Source organism: Astyanax mexicanus, chromosome 12, assembly GCF_023375975.1.
Source record: "Astyanax mexicanus isolate ESR-SI-001 chromosome 12, AstMex3_surface, whole genome shotgun sequence".
Taxonomy (NCBI): Eukaryota; Metazoa; Chordata; class Actinopteri; order Characiformes; family Acestrorhamphidae; genus Astyanax; species Astyanax mexicanus.
Window position 1 is genome coordinate 39308512 of NC_064419.1, and position 23111 is coordinate 39331622.

Below are 23111 nucleotides of genomic sequence, written 5' to 3' on the forward strand. Positions count from 1 at the left end.
GTATAAATTGAAATTTTAAGCACAAGTTTTATTTTTCAATCATGTGACTGTTGGTGGACAGATAGCCTTGCAATGCCAGCATCATCCTCTATGGAAATATTATACTTTTTCAGGGTGTTTTACCTGATGAAGACCATAGAGGGCATAGAAACGCTGCCAGCACAAATGCAAGAATATAAACTGAATATAACGGAAATTTGGACATTTATTTAATGAAAACCCCTGGTCCAGAGCCCACACTTAAAAAGAGCATATCCACTCATCCTCTCTGAGCCATTCCCACACACAGTGCTCACTTGTTTGGTAAAGGCATCATCTGCGTGGCTGTACTCCTCGCGGTCGGAGGGGCAGTGTGAGGGTGACCCTGTGTCCTGCTCTGTGTTGGCAGGGTGGCTGGCCATGCCCAGGGCTGAGGAGTGGTAGCGCTGCTGCTGCTGCTGCTGCTGTTGCTGTTGTTGGGGAGTCTGAGGCTGCACCTAAAGAAACAATACAGAGGAGCTTTTTATTATTAATATTAATATAGTGAAGTAACAGAACTGTTTTATCTGGCATAACATTTATTCTCTGCAAATACTGCACTTGTGAACTTTTCTGAAGGCAATAAGGAAATACTACAGTATCTGATATGGTGCTAACATGCTTGGCTGACTGGAACAGCAGAATGGCATTAGAAGCTGGATGCATGTGGGGGAAAAAAGCATTTGTAGGCATTTTCCGGTTCACTACTACTACTGACCCTGTCCATGGTGCTGAACAAATCCCCCAGACTCAATGTGTTTAGGATCTAAAAAAACAGAGGTTTATTCCACCCACCCCACCCCCCTTCAAAAAATCTATATACAAATATGTACTAATATAGCTAAAAAAAAGAATATAATTGAAAAGTTACTTCTTTCAGTAATTCAGTTGAAAATATGAAACTCATATATTATATAGATGAATTACACACTATTTTAATCATTTATTTACTTTCATTGTTGATGATTATTGCTTACAGCCAATGAAAACCCAAAAATCAGTGTTTTAAAAAATCTGAATCTGATTATTATATAAGACCAACTGGTACTGCAGCTATTACTATTATTTGAGTGGTGGGTCATTATTCTCATTCCTGCACTGATTAGCATGGTGGTGGTGTATAAGGTGGTTAGTGTGTGTTGTGCTGGTATGAGTGGATCTGACACGGCAGTGCTGCTGGAGTTTTTAAACACTGTGTTTAATCTCTCACTGTCCTACACTCTTTTACACACTCCCACTTAGCTGCTTCAGCTTGTAGATAAAATAAAGTCAGATACAGAAGCTCTGAATCTGTTGCTGCACAGTTCATGTGATTCTTCCTCTAATGCTTAATCAGTGCTCACAGGATGTTCGTTGCTGGCTAGATATATTTGGTTGTTGGACTGTTCTCAGTCCAGAAGTGACACTGAAGTGTTTAAAACTCCAGCAGCACTGCTGTGTCTGTTACACTTATACCAGCGCTACAGATGTTTAGAAACTTTCTGATAAGTGATTAGGAATAGGGCAAGGTAAGCTCACCTGCGGCTGACGCTCGTCAAACGAGTACTGCATGCGCATATTAGAGAGGATGATGCGGCGGGTCATGCGGCTCTCCGAGGCAGAACTGCGCAGCCGCTGGAAGTTCTTATTCATGCGGTACTGCCGGAAAGCCGTCTGGATGGTGCGCGCCGCACGTCTGCTCAGGAGGGAACCGCCATATTTCCTCTCCAACATCTCCACCTGATCGAGAGAAAAGAGAAGAGAGGGAGTCATTCATTCATTCTCAGTACAAAAAAGGGTTAGAACAGGTCCCATCTGTTAACTGTAGCCAAATTAAAAAGACCACTTTTATACAAAACTTAAAATAACACTGAAGGCCATCTCCACTGTGTGTTAAAGACACAATTCAGAGGTGAGCAGAAAGCTCCAGTGTTTATATGTTAAAACTGAACTGAGCTAAGAAACAATGTAATGAAAATGAATCATCACTTAATCTCCACATCATGTCACGAGCTGTTCTCTGCCGAATGAAGTACAACATATCACATCCTGTTACTGTACGCACTCACTGTATTGATTTTCCCATGAGTCTTTGCTGCATTTGTTTTCCCCATAATTACAGTTGATGGAGCTTTGGCGTAATGCCTGAGAGTGCACTGGTGCTGCGTGCATATACGCTGGTTTAGTTCATAAAAATCACTTATTTTTTACCCAAAATACTACAGTGAAAATGTAGACAAATTATTTACTTATTATTATTTAAACCTGAATCAGGTACTAAACTTGCCATTTGGAGGCGTTTTGGCCAAAACAAGCCATAGACACTTCAATAAAAAAACCCCAGGGAATTGTGTTAACTTGTGGAAAAGGGTATAGTGCATGCCACATGTAATGGAACAGGAATTAGTATTGTGTCCCATATCCCATGGAAGCTAAAATGCACAATCATTACCACCCACTGCGCTGTTTACTGTGGCTGGCAATGCCTTCTATTGTGTATTCCCAGTAAACATGCGACACCATAAAGATTTTAAGGATTTTGAATGCCTACACAACTTCAGAAATGGAATGTCCCATTCAGGCCACCATCATACCTGAATGCACAAAGAGGACAATGGCCAGTGTTCAACCTCACTCACAAGATAGAACCTCACAATGTGTACAGTTGTGAGTATTCTCAATCAATCCCCTGAGGTAACACTGATCTCAGTTGATCTATGCACATGCTGCTATCCCATGACTTTAAGTAAACAAAACTGTAATTCTTGAAAAAAATAAAATTCAAATCAAACGAGTTCTAGATGTTAATCTACACAGATTTCTCTCCTAAAATGTTTTGTTTGAGTGAATAAAGCACTTCTGTTTATGAACAGTAAGCTTAGATTTCCAATATTTTAGCAGTGCTTAGCGCTAATAAATGTCGCCTGATAGCGCTTAGTGTTTCAGGTAATCCAGGTGCTATCAGCTGGCAGATCATCCCACGTAGCTAGATTCAGCATTTTAAATGCAGGCTAAAGTCTGAAATACTTACCTCTGAATGGTGAAAGAGCTAGCACTGCAGTTAGTCGCTAATGCTAATACTGCTCCAGCCTTGGAGCTGGAGAAACTTCACAGAAAAACAAACAAAAAAACTCTTATAATGCTGTACTTTAGCGAAGAGGCTTTACTGCTCCTTAATACCTGACTGGTAAAATTCATACATAAGGCATACATAAGACTTTTAAAGGAAAATTTAAAATTTAAAATTTTTTAAGTGCACCTTATAGTGTGAAAAATATGGTATATTATATACATTATTTTTAAATGCTCTATTCATGCTCTACCCACATTACTAGTATGGATGCATGTTAGTTAGTTAAAACTGCATTAGCTTTTGGTATTGTAAGAGCACAAGCAATGTTCATGAAGAATCTACAACAAAGAAAACACCACTATTTGGATATAAATTATTTAATCACTTATATTATTATATTTAATTAAATGTATAAAATAAAATGCTTTTATTGCATTTTCAGAGGAATATTTTGATTTGACAAACTTTCTGTGCTTCCCTAATTTCAAATATTGCTATTACTACTTATTGTAATGTGTCATAAAAAAGATAAATAATTTTACAGTTGTATTCACTTAATAAACAACTTACACACAAGTAGCTTCAAGTAGCCATTTATCTTTAATAATATACTAATAATTATACTCATACTTTTACATGGTCTTTGCCTAAACTGTACTACTGGTGCACTTGGTCTGCTTCCACTGAACAAATTGCATCTTGTCTTGTTTGTGAGCTGAATCCTGTGAAACACGACCAGTAAACCAGTATAATGATGCCATGCTGCCCCCCTGCCCCTCCTCACATTCCCATCCACACACCTTCTTGTCCTGCAGGTCTGTGGAGAGCTCATAGCTGTCCGAGAGCGCTTTGCAGCGCTTGTTCTCCTCCTCCTCCTGCTTGCGTAGAGCCAGACTGGCGGGTTGAAGGCGAGTTCGCTGGGCCCAGGCCAGGCTGGCTGGGCTTGGGGGTGCCACAGGAGGCCCCTGAGGGCCCACAGGAGCTCCGCCGGGCTTCCCGTAGCGCTCCGATCCGCCCAGGTACGGGCCCTGGCTGCAGGAGCTGTCTGAAAAGCTGCCTGTGTCCCCACACTGAGGGTCGCCCTCCACACTGATGAAGAGAGTGAGAGAGAGAGAGAGAGAGAGAGAGAGAGAGAAAGAGAGAGAAGGAGAAGAAACAAAGCATGAGTGTATTTCACATGTCACAATTCATTTGCTGCCAGATCACCTTTTGTCTTCATTACAGGCACAGCCCAATGAGGTCCAGCAACCCGTGGCCATACTGTCCAATAGGACAATGCTCATTCAGAATCTGTTGCAGTCTTCAGAGCTTGCCTTGAAAGATACTTACATTTTCCAGCCAAATCAATAGACCTATCCCCATTTAAAAATGTGTGGGATGCTATTGGATGTCCATAACCTGCAGAGGATGGATTATCACAGGAATCTCTATACAGTGAGGAAAATAAGTACTTGAACACCTTGCGACTTTGCAAGTTCTTCCATTTAGAAATCTTAGGTGCATGTCCACTGTGACAAACATAATCTAATTATGGCGGCACGGTGGCTTAGTGGTTAGCACATTCGCCTCCCAGCACTGGGGTCTTGGCTTCAAGTCCCTATCTGGGTGGAGTTTCCATGTTCTCCCCGTGTTCGCGTGGGTATCCTCCGGGGACTCCGGTTTCCTCCCACAGTCCAAAAACATGGAGGTCAGGTAAATTGAATACTCTAAATTGATCTGGTGTGTATGTGTGAAAGTGTGTGGTATGTATGTAAGTGTGTGTGTGTGTGTGTGTGTGTGTGTGTAAATGTATGTATGTATGACTGTGTGCCCAGGTACTAATTGGCACTCTGTTCTGGGTAATTGCTGTAGTGCCCGATGCAGTCCTCCAGGTGGACGGTTGTTTCCGGTTGAGAGTACGCTGTGTGCTATTGGCTGCCGCTTCTCACCGGTGTGTGGATGAGTGTTAATGTGTAATGTGCTTGTGTGTAAAAAATTTGTAAAGTGTCCTTGGGTTTCTAGAAAGGCGCTATATAAGGTGAACTTCATTCATTCATAAAAAAAAAAATCCAGAAATTACAACGTATGATGATTTTAATTATTTTTTTTTATTTTTTTTTTTTTTATTAATTTGCTCGCAGGGTGTTAAAATACTTATTTTCCTCACTGTAGATCTATGCTGAGATAGTCAGACAGACATCTTTATTTATCTCTTTGGGAGGATTCCCTCAGGAAAAAAGAAATTGTAACGCATGATGCATTAGACATGTGTTACACACAACTTCTGTATGTTTAGCTAAATAAATATGAATTTAGTTGATCGTTTATTGTTGCTGGTAACCTTTATCTTCCTTGGGAACAGCACACAATCTGACACTACTTGGTTTTAAACCAGTTTCTTTGACTATGATTGTATAAGGTCTCTGAAACCAAATCTGAGCTGAACTGGATAAAAAAGTTGCACATGATATGATATATGATATATGGTATATATGGTATATTTTTGTACTTAAAAAAAGGGCTGACAGTAACTGAAACCTGTAAATACATGTTAATACATATTGACTGCTTTGTAAATTGAACATAATCCCTGCTGTTATGGGATTAATAACAGATTATCTTATCATAGCTTGTCTTTACCACAGTGTTTATTATGCTATCAATTGCTTTATGATGTAATTAAGTAATTATCTCTAAACACAAACAAAGCCACACATTTAACCCACACATTTATCTGCCAATAAATGATAGATCAAAACCTGTCTGCACTGCTAACACTGAAGATACAGTGTGTGTGTGTGTGTGTGTGTGTGTGTGTGTGTAAACACCAATATTAGCATTCTAACACAACATTAGCCCTGCGAACACCCATCCACGACCCAGCCCAGGCCTAACCATCTGCTCCAGACACAGCAGAACCGCAGAGGAACCTAAAGAACCAGAGGAGAGTGTGAAAGAGGAACACAGAGAGGACATGAAGGAAGGGGAGAGAGAGAGAGAGAGAGAGAGAGAGAGAGAGAGAGAATAAGAGAGGGTAGGTGGAGAGAAGAGAGTGGGGGTAAAAAACAGAGCCATGTGTGCCACTCTGTCATGTGACAGAAGCCAGGCACCATGGGTAGCGACAGCTTTGCAGCTTTGAGTCACTCGACGATGAGTCAGAGAAAAAGAAAAGCAGGAGAGAGAGAGAGAGAGAGAGAGAGAGAGAACAAGGCACAGAGAAACAGGGAGAAATATATAAAGAGAAAATATAGACTGAGAGAGAGAGAAGGAGAAAGCAAGAGATAAAGAGAGAGAGAGAGAGAGATAGAGGGGTATAAAGTCTCAGATCACATACAGTAGTGCTCAGTGCTGAAATACAGGATGAGACGCTCAGTCTGGCTGTAGAGATGGGCAGACACTAAAAGTCCTGGCTGCTCAAAGAGCAGAGACTGTGCCAACACTGCCCACTGAACACACCTGAGACAGAGCTGCACTTCCTCACCGAGAGCCCAAAATACCATCAGACCAGAACACAAATACACACCAACATAACCCCCAACATTCCCCACATTCCCTATTCTAAACAATTACACTGCCTTCACAGAGCAAACAGAGAGTGCTGCACACTGACAGCGCAGTATACTCATCTTTATATTACATTAAAAATGTTTAACATAGTGTCATACCAATCAAACCAAATCTGACTTTAATTGAATTGACAAAGATAGATAAAAAGAGAAAGACATAGAAAATGAGAGAGAAATTGAGAGACAGAGAGAAACATTGAGAGAGGGAGAGAAAGACAGAGAGAGAGAGGGAGAGAGAGAAATATAGACACAGAGACAGAAAGTAAGAGCGAATGACAGTGAGAGAGAGAGGGGGAAGAAGACAGAAAGTGAGAGAGAGTAAGAGACAGAGGGAGACAGAAAGAGAGAGAGAGAGAAGAAGAGAACACAAACAAAAAGAGACAGGTGAAATAGTAATTGGCAGAGAGAAAGAGAGAGAGAGAAGGAAGAGGCAGACAAAGAGAGAGACAAAGAGACAGACAGACAAACATAGAGGGGTGGGGAACAGAAACAGAAAAATGAAAAAGAAATTGGTAGAGAGAGAGACAGAGAGAAAGACAGATAGAAAGAGAAAGAGAGAGAGATGAAGAGACAGACAAAAAGAGAGACAAAGACAGACGAAAGAATAGTGAATAGAAAGATGAAATAGAAATTGGTAGACAGAGAGAGAGAGCGAGAGAGAGACAGAGAGACGAAGAGACAAACAGAGAGGAGGGTTACAGAAACAGAAAGATGAAAAAACTGGTAGAGAGAGACAGAGACAGAAGGAGAGAGATAGAGACAGAGGGAAAGAAAGAGAGAGGGAGAGAGACGAAAAGACGCAAAGAAAGAGAAAAAGAGAGAGACAAACAGAAAGGAGGGGAACAGAAACAGAAAGATGAAATAAAAATTGGTAGAGAGAGAGAGAGACAGAGAGAGAGAGAGAGAGAGAGAGAGAGAGACAGAGAGAGAGAGAGAGAGAGAGAGAGAGATGAAGAGACAGCCAAAGAAAGGGGAAATTAACAGAAACAGAAAGGTGAAAAAAACTGGTAGAGAGAGAGAGACAGAGGGAGAGAGAGAGAGGGAGAGAGAGACAGACAAAGAGACAAAGACACAGACACAGACAAATAGAGGGGAGGGGAAGAGAAACTGAAAAATAAAATAGAAATTGGTAGAGAGAGACAAAGAGACAAAAAAAGAGACGAATAGAGAGACAAACAGAGGGGAGGGGAACAGAAAGAGAAAGATGAAATTGAAATAGGTAGCGAGAGAGGAAAAAAAGAGAGAGGGGGACCAAAACAGAAAAGGAGAGGAAATAAAAATAGCCAGTAAGAGAAAAAGAGAGATGGGGGCTACAGATACGAAAGGAGAGATAGGTAAGTAAAAAAGAGAAATAGGTAGAAAGATAGAGTGGAAGTGGGGAGTGTGAGTGGAAAGAGGGTGAGATAAAGTAGAAAGGGAAAGAGGGATATAGGAAGTGAGAGATTGTGAAGCAGGAAGAAGGAATAGCTCAGCTGGAGTGTTCTCTGCAGCAGCGGCAGGTATACAGTATGACTGATTCACTGCTGAACACTCAGTCTGCTCTACAGTCCTCTCTATAACTCACATCACAGTATCACCAGCATGCAGGAGGACATGATCAGATCACACTACAGATGTGACGATACTGCAGCGCTAAACGATACTAAGAGCAAAAGTCACGTTATTTTTATTTCTGATATTTGAGAATACAAATCAGAACAGAAAGTACAGGCTTGAGAAAAGCAAGCTACAACAGCTAACCCAGCTACAACCTTTTTTAGTTTCAACTGACGAGAGAAAAAACACCATCCAACAACATCAGATCTTCTGTAAGGTTCTTTATAAACGTACATCTAGTATTGTGGTCCATGACTTTTGCCATCTTTATGGAAGCTTGGGAACACTGCACTGATCCCGGGGATAAGTGTGTGTAACCTTCTATGCTCAATGTATAGTATTTAATTTGATCACAATCAATTACTGCCTTCATCACAAAATCTATACCAGCATTGTGGACAACCCAACACATTTCTTACTCAGAGTCTTTACAGCGGCTATACATGTACATTTGAAGTACAAGGAAATTTGAAGAGCTCGTCAATCTACTGATCATGACTTTACTGTGAAGATGGCGGCACCCGGAGATGTAGCTAATGCTACAGGTTGTAAACTGTGGTTTTTAATAAATTTCTTCTGCAATTTCAAAGTTCTTAATGCCTCGCTATAAATATCAGGACTCTCCGGATTTTACCAATAAGGGGTGGAGCTACTTTGAGCCTGGATAACGGTGTAAAAATATGCCCTGTTAAAACCCATTCTAGCATGTTTGGAAAAACTGCACAAAATTGCTGGATCTCAAAAAGCTGCAGGTGTTGTAAAGGCCATAGACTTCTATTGGCAACAGCGCCATCTGCTGGTTGGATTTATGCAGAAAAGTCTACAATTATGAGTGTTACCTGCCTAATTTCAGTTGTAGTATTGTTTAAGGTGTTTGCAGCTACGTTTTCTACCGAATCTGAGTCATTTATGTATCTAACTTTGAACTGCTAACATTAGCTATTCCAGTCGTTTGTACCATGCTTTATGTTGGATGTTTCTTACTGGCAATGCATTAATTAGTTTTCTAAGAGTTATATTTCCTTGGTAAACTGTATATTTGGTGCATTATGTTGAAGTAATACGAAGTTGAGGTTACAACACTGTATTGATAAATGATAAAGCACTATTTAGCTAGCTAGCAGCCGTTCGTAGCTCAACTGGTGACTATAGAGGGTTCAAGTGTGTAAGGCATGACTCGGTAGTTCAGTTGACAACTTCTATTATCCTTACCAGTGCCTTAGTTATTCCTGAGAGAGTGTACTGCCATGTATGTAGTTTATTTAGTAAGCAGTATATTGTATTAAATATTATGTGGTCTGTATTTCTTGTCTTTTCATTGTTACAGAACCATACCTTGAACAAACCATACCCCAAATGATACCACAGTAGAACCACCCCATTCCTATCCAATGTAACTTGTCAAGTCTCAGTTTGACCCCCTGTGCATTGCTGTCCGTGTATGTTTTTGAAGAAAGTAAACCAATAAACTGAAGTCTGCCTTCTGTGAAATATGTTCTGACCAACATACCGTGGCGATTGTCAATACGGTACCAGTTCCTGAGTACAGTCCTACCCTACCAACTCCCTTATAGCAGGAGAAAGGAGTTGTGCTTTTCAACAAAGGTTAGTACTCTTTATCATGTTCTACTACACCCAAAGTCCATTTTACACCGGAGTTCTCTTTTAAGCAAATTCTTGAGTTGCCTGATCTCCATTACCTGATTAATCTGTTAAGCAGGTTTTTATAATGTGAGATTCAAAGTTTGAATGCTAGGTGTCAGAAACGGGCCAAAGAGTCTAAAAGCGGAGAGGGTTCGCATTTCTAACGCAGAAAAACGGGGCAAAAGAGTCTAAAAGCGGCGAAGGTGCACGTTTCTAGGGCAGAAAATCGGGGCCAAAGAGTCTAAAAGCGGAGAGAGTGCGCATTTCTAGCGCAGAAAAACGGGCCAAAGAGTCTAAAAGCGGAGAGAATGCGCATTTCTAGCGCAGTAAAACGGGCCAAAGAGTCTAAAAGCGGAGAGAATGCGCATTTCTAGCACAGAAAAACAGAGTCTAAAAGTTGCCGTAATTAAGGAGTTTAATATTAAGAGACATCATGAAAGGAAACATCAATTTGAAAAATCTTAGTTTACACAACACTGTCACAGATAAAGATAGTCAGTCAAGTAAAATGGTGTGTAAATGAAAGTAATCAGGAAAAAAGTATTATTTAAATTGGTATATTTCATTATTTGTTTTATTATAGAGTGTGGCCCGTGACTTCAAATATATTTCTCCTTCTGGCCCCCAACAAAAAAAGTTTGGACACCCCTGATGTAAATGCAGTGTTTGGATTGCTGACATAAACTCCAATGTTCTGCAGTAATTGGATACTCACATGTAGGCTCTGGCTCTCTTGGGGAGCTTCCTCATCCAGATGAACCACATGGCTACACACACACACACACACACACACACACAAATACGCATGCAAACTCGGCTTTCAGTGTATTGTAGAAACTGCAGGACCCAGTGCGCTCCTAAACTGCTCTCGGATCAGCCGGATCATGCCGAAAACGCTCCTGATGACTCTATCGACTTCCTGTCAATTAGAGCAGTATGAATATACTGGGGTTTAACTGCAGCTTCAACACTCACTGGCTAATAAAAAGCACTGGTTACGCACCGCTAGCTCAACACGTCCACACATTCATCTCTCTCTCTCTCTTTCTCTTTCTTTCTGTTTCTCTCCCTCAGTGTAACAACATGGGGCCGGTAACCATCAACATAGCAGCACAGCATTAGCAACCGCACAATGCACCCAGCAGCGACAACACACAGCCTTAAAACAAGCAGCCCTTCTGAAGCTCTGTACAGGAATGTCATCTACAGAAACTGACGTCTACGGCTATCTTTAGACCCACAACATGCCTACGTGTGCTGAATTACTGTGAGTCTGTAGGTAGACTCACAAGAAAACACCTCTGCATCTCTTACACACACAAACACACACACACACCCACAGAGGGCTAACTACAGGCCTATATACTTGATCTTAGTGTGTGAAAAAAATGTGGATATGTTTTATAAGTGGCTAAATATTGTATATTGCTTGTGTTCGTATATCAATGACGATTTGATAATGTTTGCATCATGAGCGCGGCCGATATTAGTATCAGTAATGTAGGATATTAAACACATTATAAAATGGTCATTTAAAAAAAGGCTAGCTACAAAGAAAATGAAGCTGTGTTTTTAAAAAAAAAATTATATTGCAAATGTTCTTTTTTCGACGATATATATCGCAATATTAAACAATGCAGGGCTCATGATGTCACCAGTTCTCCCCCACCCGTGGGGTCCTCTCATCCGGACTGATCAAGAGCTAAGTCAGCACTAAGCTCTCGAAACCTGAGAAAAACAGCAAAAAAAACTGTAATCGGCCCTTTAGTCAGGCATTAAAATGGCTTTTTAAAAGGTAAATCGTTTTTTCTGGAATTAAAAGCATGAATTCAGCTGTGCTGACTGAGGTGCACAGCTTTCAACATGTATGTTTACAAGCACGTGCCCAACCATGTTGATGGAGGCCATGCAGTTACCTTGTGTTTATCCCTGCCCCCCCCCCCCCCTTTTGTGCTTCTCAGGCAGCAGCAGCCTGTCACTCACACAGAAACAGAGACAACGCTGTGTATCTACTTCTTTTGTCAAGAATCAAAACTTTGCACTGACTATTGCTTAAACGATATGTCGTGTATCCCTACCCTCCATGTTGCAGGCTGCATGTTGAAGGGTTCAGTTATGTGGCTACACATGTAGTAATGTGTTTTAAATGGATCAGTTATACACACAATGCAAAAAAAACACTAGTAACGATATCAGAATTTTATCGTTATCAGCTGATATTTGCTTTTTTAGAAATATCGTCCCAAAGCGTGGGTCTATCTATAATGTCCCAATACTTTTGACCATATAGTGCATGTATGAGCCAATGTTTTGACACTAGATAATAAAACAGATGTAAGTGGTGGACCAATCATGTTGGTTAAGTGTGTCTGAGTGTGAACTTAACTGTTCACACACACTATCCCCTCCCCCACAGGCCAGTATATACACACAGACAAGACCCAGGTCATCTCCACAGAATCCACTCTCCACTCTTTTCCCCAGCAGCCTGTAATATGATATTAAGTCTGAGAGGAAGTGATGATCAAAGAGAACAGATGTCACCCAACACACCCAGCGCCCAACTGTAATCATCCCGCTTTCAATGCCTGTCTCTATAAACCAGAACAAAAGGCAAGTGTAGCCTGTAATTACACCTCAGCCTGCGTGTGTGTGTATATAATATAAAGTGCAAGCGTGAATAGAATAATGCTGCTGTCTTTTACTTTAACGACTGACATTTTAAACGAGAAAAAGGCACTTTTTTGGCCTTTATTTGCAAACCCTGACTCATAAAAGACACTACAAATTTTTAAATGAATCATGCAAAGCCTTGATTCGTGCATTATACTAAATGACAGTCCATCTTTATTCTATCTAAACATAAAGGAGAAAACACACAGGCGTCCAAAAACATTAAACCTTTATCTTACTTTAATCATTGGTAACACGTAAAATAAGAGATCCACCTTTTTCCGCTATTTAATTTTCCACACAGAAAACTAAAGGCTCTCAGTAAAGGCTGCTATATTATGTAGTGAATGTTCAGAGCTTTCTCAATTCCACAATGTGGTAAACAGCTCAGTTTTTCTCAGCCCCCGTCCTGGAATATCACTTTTCTGCATGCTGTAGTGTTTTGCCTGCTCTGCTCCTCCCAGTGCACCTCAGGAAGAAGTTTATCAGATGCTTTAGGAGTGTTTGGAAGCGGGAGGGGGCAAAGCAGTGGTACCGCAGGACCAGGATTGAGAACTTCTCATCTACTGTCATAATGCATCCAGTTAAAGCAACAGTATTTCTAAAGTTTACCTTAAACTTACAGAACCATGTTGATGTCAGTGTTACAGCAATACTCAATTTTATGATATACCACGGTAGGAAATTACACGGTTATCAAACCAGGGACTTTTCTCTCCACCTCAGCCACCCTGCAGTCTCAACAATGAGGGTCTCAAATCAGAGGGGCACCATATCAGAGACCTTAATAATGAGGAGAGAGTTCACTAAGTGCTGTATAAATGGGACTTCTCGCTACACAGATCATGGTGCACATTTATGTATAAAGTCCAGCCCTTCAACAAAAATAGCCAATCAGCTTGCTACTTGTGTGGACAGCAGAGGAGATGTGCGCAGGCGCAGTAGCAACAAACAACAAACTGAAAAATCACAAGATAGGACACTGGACTTGCATGAGAATTCTGCTTTAACCAGCGATTAAAATAGTCGCCAGAGGACCGTGTGGAGCGCCACGCAGAACAGAACCGTCAAAGGAGAGAGTCAAACACTGGTGTAGCTCCGTCCTGCAGAGAAATCAGAACAACTCCTGCTGCTGTTTCTCACTGTAGGAGTGTTTTTATCCCAGTAAAATAGAGCAGTAACTACAGCACTTTAAATATATTAATACTGTAGCTTGAAGGATTATTTGAATGTATTTGTTAACCGGAGAAAGAAGGGAACTGTAGCTGATTTAAATACTGTAATGCCTATAATGGCTTCAGGAGTAACATATAGTAAATTTATATTAAACTTGTGTCTTACTTGTGCACTAGAACTTTTGAGAAATATATTTTATGTCCATTTAGAGTGTATAGTTTATAGTTTATGGAACTATAATTTTTGTTAAAGTTGTTGGCATACCTCTTTTTAAGGTCTATTGTTAAATTCTGTTATATTCAGCTGTTTTTCTGATCATAAAGTCTGATTTCTTCATATATTGTTTCATTTTGTGGGTCAAAGTAAACCCAATAGTAATAAAAGCTTTCATTTAAAGCCTGGGTTTTTTATATTGTATGTACTACTAACAGTACAGTAACTCACAAACCTATATTAAAGCCCAGTCATGCAATAAATAAATAAAAAAATAAAAAAATACAGTGATATACAGTAAAACAGTCAGAATCTTGAAAAATACTGTGGTATGCATTTTTGGCCATACCGCACAGCACTAGGTCATATTATCAAAATTACTGTACGAGATCTGTTTACTTGTTGTCACTTACACAATGAACAAAACTTGTCATTTTAAAACATATGTCCAAACTTTAGAATATAAGTGTGTACAATACACACTGCGCAAAAAACATCTGCAAAAATGGACTCAACTCAAATATCAAACTCTTTACAACACAAGCAGTGAAATAACAAAGAGACAAAATCATATAGAAAGCAGTAGAACTAGTGAAACAGTGCAGTAGAGAGAGCGTGTATGTATGTAAGGTAAGCACTGAGGCGTTTTGTCTTTAAGTCTCGATTTAAAAAAGGAAAGGCTTGTGGGAGGCTGTAGGTGCTGAGCTAATGCATTCCAGAGTTCGGGGGCAGAAAATCTAATACCAACGGTTGTGGGAGGAATTGTAAGGGCTGCGTGAGAAGATCTGCGTTAGCAAACTGGCATATTGGTGGCTAAATATTCAGGCACCATTATGTCCGTTAAGTGCTTTGTAGCTCATGATAAGCATTGTGTGTTCCAGCACTGCATCAGCTCTCTCAGGAACAGCAGCAGCAGGAACGCACTCAAAGCCCTCCATTCCAAACCTCTGCTGCAGAAAACGGGCCTGCAGTGCAGTGAGCTTGACTTACCTCCTGTTTCACTCAGATACAGAGCTTTTTTAGACAGCGAGAGGCAGCTCTGGGGTACGGAGAGACTCCACTGACATTTATTAAAGTGAAGAAGCACCTCAAATAAATCTAATACTCAAGCAGAGATTTTTAATACAGATCTTAAGCTGTCATTTACTTACTCTAAAGGATAGAGACTCTGCTCTCTTCAAGCCTAATGTCAATATAACTGCACCTAAATCATCACTGACCTCCACAGAGGAAATCAAATGACCATTCTCTTCCTGATGGACTGAGATCAGAGCCAGAGTTCAATTATACACACAGCAGGTAACATTAGTTCGAGGAAGAGTCTGTGTGTGTGTGAGAGTGTGAGAGTGAGTAAGTGTGTGAGAAAAGGAGAGACAGACAGAGAGTAGTCATTTTCACAAGGACACAGTCGGTCAGTGCTGGCTATAATTAACGATCCTGTGTGATTAATTGGACGGCAGTTAATTAAACATCCCGCTCAGACCGCAGTTGAGGTTTGCGTCTGGAAAGTCCAGAAGACCACCGCAAAGCTCATTAACCCATAACTCAACCAATAATGGATACACACCAACAGTTATGGAATTCCGCTCTACTGATCTGAGTGTAATTAAAGGGGAACTGATATGGAAACAGATATCAAATATTCTTTATGCACATATACTGATCATTTTTACAGGAAGGTGAAGTGAAAAACATTGATTTTCTTTATCTACAATGGCCTCAGAAGCCCTGAAAAAAAACAGAGGAACTGAAGAACCCACTTAACTCCATAAGTCTGGGAGGAGCATCACAATTTTACGTTTACATAATTTAGCTGACACTTTTATTCAAAGTCACTTACAAGGTTTTTTTCCTATTACTGAGGTGGACCAATAAAGTGCTAGGAGTCTTGCCCAAGGACTCTTATTAGTGTAGCGCAGCATAGTCATCCAGACCAGGAATTGAACCCCAGTCTCCCACATGATGTGGTAACTCATTAGCAGGTAATGGTGTTATCCACTGCACCACACCAACTAAATTTTGTCTGTAGCCCCTCCTTCTCTCAATCCAATGCCCTATAAACACCATATTTACTTTGTTCTCATGTTTATGCAACCCACCAACACCTTTCCTTCTCCCTTTATCTTCCCTACTGTCAAACGTCCACTAGATGACTTAAAAAAGAAAAGTCTATGGCTTTTTGTTTTTTTCAGTTAATTTTAGCTTAATATTAAGTAATCATGTATGATTACTGTGAATACAGTAGAGAGAGAGAGAGAAGATGGTCTCATTTAAATGATTCAATCATTAAATGATTCAATATCAATTCATATAAACCCAAGATCAATCCTCAGAATTAGCCCATTTTCCCCGTATATCCGTACAGTTTTAACGTCTTGCGTTTTATTCTGGGAGACCATCCTTTTTTCGAGCACCACCCTCTGGCTAGGGTGATCAGTTAAGCGCGCTCAGCAGTCGGCACTACGGGCGAGTTTCTGTACAAATGTAAGTACTTTTCTTCTGTATTTCCACAGTTTTAAGTTTAAGTTCCAGTCTTGTTTTCACCTGTTCTTACTTTAAAGTAAGACCTGAAGCACGTTGTGTTTTTGCTTTATGCAAATAAAATGCCAGTATATACCTCCGCACAGCATCGTTGAAAACGATGGCTTCCAAAGCCTCATTAAAGTTCTGGAACCACGTTATGTTTTATCTAAAAATAAACATTTGAGTAAAGTGGCCATTCCGAACCTGTATATTAACTACAATTAACTACATTAAAAAGTAAAAAAAAAAGAAAAAGTAACCGTTGTGTTAAGTCTTCATAATATAAACACTAATATTTTAATAATGGAAGTTTGACTGTTCCTTGTATAGTAACAACATTTTACATTCATATTTTAACTGAAATTCCCCTAAATGAATTGATATTGAGTCAAATTGGGACTTTAAGAATCGGAATCGAATCGAACTGGGAAATCAGTGGCGATATCCAATGAGAACCTAATGAGAACGTGACTGACTCAAGTAACAACGGTACTCCCTATATGTTTGAGTTGATTAGCTGTTCAGGTGCAGTTTAATCTGATTTATTACCCAGATAATTACTACAGCTGTTAAGAACTGCTATCTCTGCTGTTCTTCGGTGCTAAGTCCTTCCTCCTGTATTTGCTTTCTTGCTCCTACGCAAAACAGCTCTGACCAATAAGCACATATTACATTCTTTCATGGTTTGTTGTGTTGCATTCTGGTGCACTTGTCAGCCACCGCTTATTTTATACTTTCCACTGATGCAGCATCACTGGGTAGCCAGCATGCTCAAAAGAAAGCCCAGCGACCCAGCTCTGATTCATTAGCTTATAGACACCTTGAGAGAGCATCATCTTCCCACCCAGACAGAGCATGGCCAATTGTGCTCTCTCTGATTCTGGCTGCTCAAGAAGACCTCCAGAATCCCCCTCCTGTCTAACAGTCTACTCCTATATTCACAACAGTCAGAGATAAGACTGACCACAGCCCCAGGCCCCTGCTGTTCTGCAGTACACACACTTCCTGCTGTGCCCCTGTGCTGCATGTGTATCATTCAGTTTAGCTTTAATAATTCAATATTAGCATATATATTAATATCCTGTATGAATGTATAATGTAATTATTATGCTGTCTCAATCTGTCAGCGGGGAGGTGCCCAGCTTGTCTCTGAGGTGATACCCTCAGGGGTACATCATCTTTTACTTTTACTTAGGGAACAAACTGTAATCAAACTTAAATCTTTAAATTACTGTTCTATAGAGAGTTTATGAAAAGGCTCAGATACGGAGGATCTTTCTCCTGGGAAACTGAATGTACTGCACCGAACTGTTGTGGGCCGGGTACTGTGTTTGAGCATCTACGATACCAGGACCCAGCATCCTCATACGAGGACATTACATTTCTGCCTCTCTACACCATTATACTAATTTTTTTAAAAGGTTGACCCTTTACCTTCATATGGAGACACCGCCTGTACTATCTAGTGGTCACATGACAACATTATAGTTAAGTGATTGAAAACAAGATGGCAGGAATCCCAGTCAAAAGTTTTTACAGCCAGTCCAGACCATAGACTGTGTATAGCTGTCTCTCAAAAGTGAAGTCACCACAGGTCGGGCGCCCCCTGCTGTTCGGTTGCAGAAAGATGTGTAACCCCACCCATCCTCATAGGTTTCAATGGCAAAACAGACAACTTTCAATCACATTTTTTTCCAATATACTGTCATTCTACCTTCATTATTTAAATGCAACAGCTAGTCTACCCTCTGCTTATATCGTCACATTTTTATATACCCACAGAATTCGTTCATTTCCTGTTTTCTGTGCCCAGAATTAAATCTAGTTCTCTAGCTCTTCTACCTCGGATTCTCTCTATCTTCTCTGCCTTTCGTGTAGGACCTCTGCTTGTTTCTTTACTGACTACTGATTTAGCTTAGCCCCTCTGTTTATGATAGTGTTCTGGTATGACCCTTGCCTGTTTTTGGACCTTGCTCTCTGCCTTGGCCATGGTTTGTGTTGTTGATCTTCTTGATCTTATTGAAGTTTTAGGAGTTCAGAAATCAATATTTGGTGGAATAATCCTGGTTTTTAATCACAGTGTTCATGCATCTTGGCATGTTCTCCTCCACCAGTCTTACACACTGCTTTTGCATAAATGTATGCCAGTCTTGGTGCAAAATTTCAAGCAGTTCAGTTTGGTTTGATGGCTTGTGATCATCCATCTTCCTCTTAATTATATTCCAGAGGTTTTCAATTTGGTAAAATCAAAGAAACTCATCATTTTTAAGTGGTCTCTTATTTTTTGTCAGTGCTGTATATTATATATGGAAATTACCAGGTTACTAGATTATCATATTATTAAATTCTGTTGTTGATCTTCTGTGTATGACCTATGGCTTATGCTGCACTACTGTTGTTGTTTGGGGTAAAATACGGTAGTTTATACTCGACAGGTATAAATAAATCTCTACAGGGACTAGACAGATTAGCTGTATGTGCATTTGCACATCTGGGTCAGCAATGAATGTACCTGTAATCTAAAGTAGCTGAATGCTGCACTCATTAAAAGGGGTGTCCACAAATGTTTGGACATATGGTGTATATACATTGTTCGTTCGTACTAAATTAACAAAAAACAGAAATCTGTGTAGATCCTCATTCCTTTCAGTGCATGAATAATGCTCCCATACATCACAACCCATATGGCGCCATATTATAACCAAATGCACAGATTTCTACATATACATCTACACTGCAGTGTACAGTGTTGTGTGTGGCCATCTGTTTTCAGCAAATCAATGTGATATACCAGCTGTAGGGGGGGTGTAAAGAATGGAAAAAAGTATGGGCCATTACAGATACATTAGACAAGCATCAGAAAACAAAGCTACTAAAAACTAAAATAGAAACCAGTTCATTTCTGGAGGCAAAAAAACTCCCAACCAAACTCTGCATTTAATGCTCCACAGAATTAGAAGAGAAGATATTTTAAACTTTGACTCGTGGCCTTTATTTTTACATTTCTGAGATCTTAACAATCTCAATCTAACACTTAAAGTGTGGAATTATCACTGCTAAATATAATGCACAGCACTGGGACTTAGTTTCACATAGTTTTGTCTTAGTTTCTGTGTTAAATAATTGAACGGAAACACAAACTGCAATCCTAAAAGAGTTCTCTTAGTCAGCCGGTTCGGTGAGTCACTACCTCTGTACCACCTCATTAGCACACAGATCAGCACTGCTGTACCATCAGATCTAAACATACGCCACTTTACTAAACACAGTAATTTATTATAATTATTTGGAACAAAGGTCGATCACTGATCTTATTTAAGAGTTACCGAGGGCTCCTTTTGCCAGGGATAAAAAAAAAAAATACTGAGATACTTACTGATGTCACACCTTTCAATGCCTCTACAGACTGTCTCACCCTTTACTGTCTCAACTCCAACTCCCAGAATGCACCTGTCTGTCATGTGTTTTAACCAGTCAATCAGCACCTGATTGCTAGATCAGCCTCACCTGTGTTTTGATTCCTTTCAGCTGTTTTCCCTTGTATGTATACCAGTCTGTTTGTCCAGCTTGTCACAAAGTATTTCCCCTGTTCTTTTTTTTTAGCTGCGTATTGAGCAGCTATTGAGCATGTCTATTTCCATAAATTACCTTTTTTTGGCTAAGGTCTCTAATTTTGTCTGGCCCTTTTGTTAGTTCACTTAGATGTTTTTTTGACCTGGTTTTGACCCTTATTATCCCTGTGTTTTGGCTCTAATGTTTTTTGGTTAGGCTTGTGTCTGGTTTTAACTTTTGCTGGTACTCAGATCACGTTTGTTGGTTTAGTTCTGATATTTTTTACTGCAAGCTTCTCACTTCAGTCTGTGGCGTCACAACTGACAACTTTCCAGCCACTTATAATAGCATATACACTACCTGGAAAGCCAAAACACAGGGATAATAAGGATCAAAATCAGGTCAAAAAATATCCAAGTGAACTGGAATGTACTTGGATGTATAACCAAAGCCAAAGCATTCATTTGCAGCAAGATATACAAAGCCGCTAGCTAGCTAGCCATGGTTAGCAGCAGCGCTTAGTGCTGCTTAATGCTGCCCGAGAGCGCTACACTGAGGAACCTGAGTGTTCAGATAATACAGGGTGCTATCAGCAAGAGATTTGCCCCACGTAGCTTGTTTTAACACTGTAAACACGCAGGCTACAGTCCTATACACTCAACTCTGAACGGCAAAAAAAACTAGCGCTGCGGTTAGCGGCTAATGCTAATGCCTTGATGCTGAAGAAAATTCACTTAAACTCCTTTATAACGCTGCACTTCAGCTGAGTGGCTTTACTGCTCCTTACAACCAGACTGGTAGAATTCATATAAGACGCACTGGCGATTTTGGGAAATTAAAGGTTTTTATGTATTGTGATCACTTTTGGTGCCCACTTTTGGTGTATAGGGTGTTTTATGTCTTTTAATAATGACCTTTTGTGTTTAAAGGTATTTAGAAAAATCTATGTAATAGACAAAAGGCAGAGACATGGACTGAAGCGCTCTCTGCTGTGTGTGCAACGCTTCAATGGAGCTAATGTAGTTAGATTTGCAACCTCAAAATCATCTTTGGTCTCTTCGCTCTGGTTTTAAATCCGAAGGAGGATGTTTACTCCCTCCTAATGTGTTAATTGTGTTTAACGTGCTGTAGCCAATTATAACACAACTCTGATTTAGTTACAGACAAATAGCACCCTGGAGATCATAATATTGCAGAATAAATCCTAAAGTAGCTTATCCTTATCCAGCTGCTGACTGTTTGTCCTTAAACTGGGTAGTTTAATTGCAATGAGATTGATTTATACCTAAAGTGATTTAAATAATTAAATTATTATCATGCTTTAGTTACTAACAGGTTGGTATTGATTGGGGCAGTGGTGGTTATTGATCACAGGGTTGTGGTTTCAATACCCAGGTTTTATAAGCATCCACGATTGGGCCCTTGAGCCAAAGCCTTAACCCTCACTGATCCCCAGGCACTGCAGTCTTCTCCAGGCATGAGAGAGAGAGATCACTGCATGGGTGGGTTGAAGGTGGAGCCAAGCTTTTAATGTGCATCTAAGTGCATTGATAATGAATAGGGTTGTCTTGTCTGTTGCTTTGTTAAATATCAGTCGTCAAATGTGTAACAGTTCTTCTTATATTACTTATCAGAGTGGAGTCAAGTAAGACAAGGGCACACTAGCAGGGCTAATAGGAACTTCAAGCTACACCAGACTGCTCTTTTACTTTACTTTCACTTCAGCTACGCTGTAATAGCAACAGCAAACGCGCTTTTTAGCGCGCTTTTCGGACAAGGTTGGGCGAGTTGGGTTAGAGCGGGGCATGGCAAACCCCCTCATTCACACTTTCTCTGTCTGCGGACCTCGGGGGCGTTACTCGCGGCTTTAAAAGACAGTCTGGTGGCGCTGATTTCCTAAATAAGACAAGGGCACACTAGCAGGGCTAACAGGAACTTCAAGCTACACCAGACTGCTCTTTTACTTTACTTTCACTTCAGCTACGCTGTAGCAGCAACAGCAAACGCGCTTTTTAGCGCGCTTTTCGGACAAGGTTGGGCGAGTTGCGTTAGAGCGGGCGTGGCAAACCCCCTCATTCACACTTTCTCTGTCTATATCGTCGTGTCTCTCTGACATATCCTCTTGGATGAAGGAGCATCACCTTCAATTAAATCTCTCAAAGACTGGTCATACCAGCAAAACCATCTTTTCAACACAACCTCTCTATAAGCATCGACTCTCTCTCTCTCTCACCGACAAAGGTTGCTAGGAACCTGGGTGTTATGGTTGATGACCAGCTCTCCTTCACGCACCATGTGGCCTCGGTTGCTCGATCCTGCCGCTTCGCGCTTTATAACATCAGAAAAATTAGACAGTTTCTGACGCAACAGGCCACCCAACTCCTGGTACAAGCGGTCGTCATCTCACGCCTCGACTACTGCAATGCCCTGCTAACTGGCCTCCCGGCCTGCGTAGTAAAACCACTCCAAATGATCCAGAATGCAGCAGCACGTCTGGTCTTCAACCAACCAAAATGGGCACATGTCACCCCGCTGCTCATTGAGCTCCATTGGCTACCAGTTGATGCTCGCATCAAATTCAAAGCTCTTACAATCGCCTACAAGGTGATGACAGAACAGGCTCCTTCCTACCTGCACTCACTCCTGAAGGCTTACGCTACCTCCCGGCCGCTGCGCTCCTCCAATGAACGTCGCCTCGCTTTACCAAACAAACATTCACACCAAGCAATCCAGACTGTTCTCATACAGAGTTCCCCAATGGTGGAACAAACTACCTTCCACTACCAGATCAGGAGAATCTCTCACTATCTTTAAGAGAGTCCTGAAGACAGAGCTCTTCAAAGAGCACTTACTCTCCTAACACTTCTAACACACTAACTACTTCTAACCCCATTTCCTTCTTCCCCTCCTTCACTTCTCTATCCCTTTATTTCCCTTCGACCTCCTTTAAGCCCTATCTAAAAATGGGTTATCTAAATTCCTATTACGTTTGTACTTCATTATTGTAAGTCGCTTTGGACAAAAGTGTCTGCCAAATGAAATGTAATGTAATGTAATGTAATGAGTCTGGCCTTCTACCAAAGCAGGAGTTACCTGAACTCCAGCCCAAAGTTCTGCAA

The 23111-nt window shown here is 40.6% G+C and overlaps 1 protein-coding gene across 2 annotated transcripts in view; it reads right to left on the reverse strand.

The window, feature by feature from the left end:
- The window catches only part of LOC103033322 (IQ motif and SEC7 domain-containing protein 2), a 134572-nt gene that overhangs the window by 24713 nt on the left and 86748 nt on the right, over positions 1–23111 (reverse strand). For both annotated transcript variants that reach the window (XM_022671069.2, XM_049485712.1), the window contains exons 2-4: positions 3871–4159; positions 1537–1737; positions 297–476 (exon numbers count right to left, since the gene is read on the reverse strand). In XM_022671069.2, coding sequence (XP_022526790.2) covers positions 297–476; positions 1537–1737; positions 3871–4159 — 670 coding nt within the window. The remainder of the gene's footprint in view (positions 1–296; positions 477–1536; positions 1738–3870; positions 4160–23111) is intronic.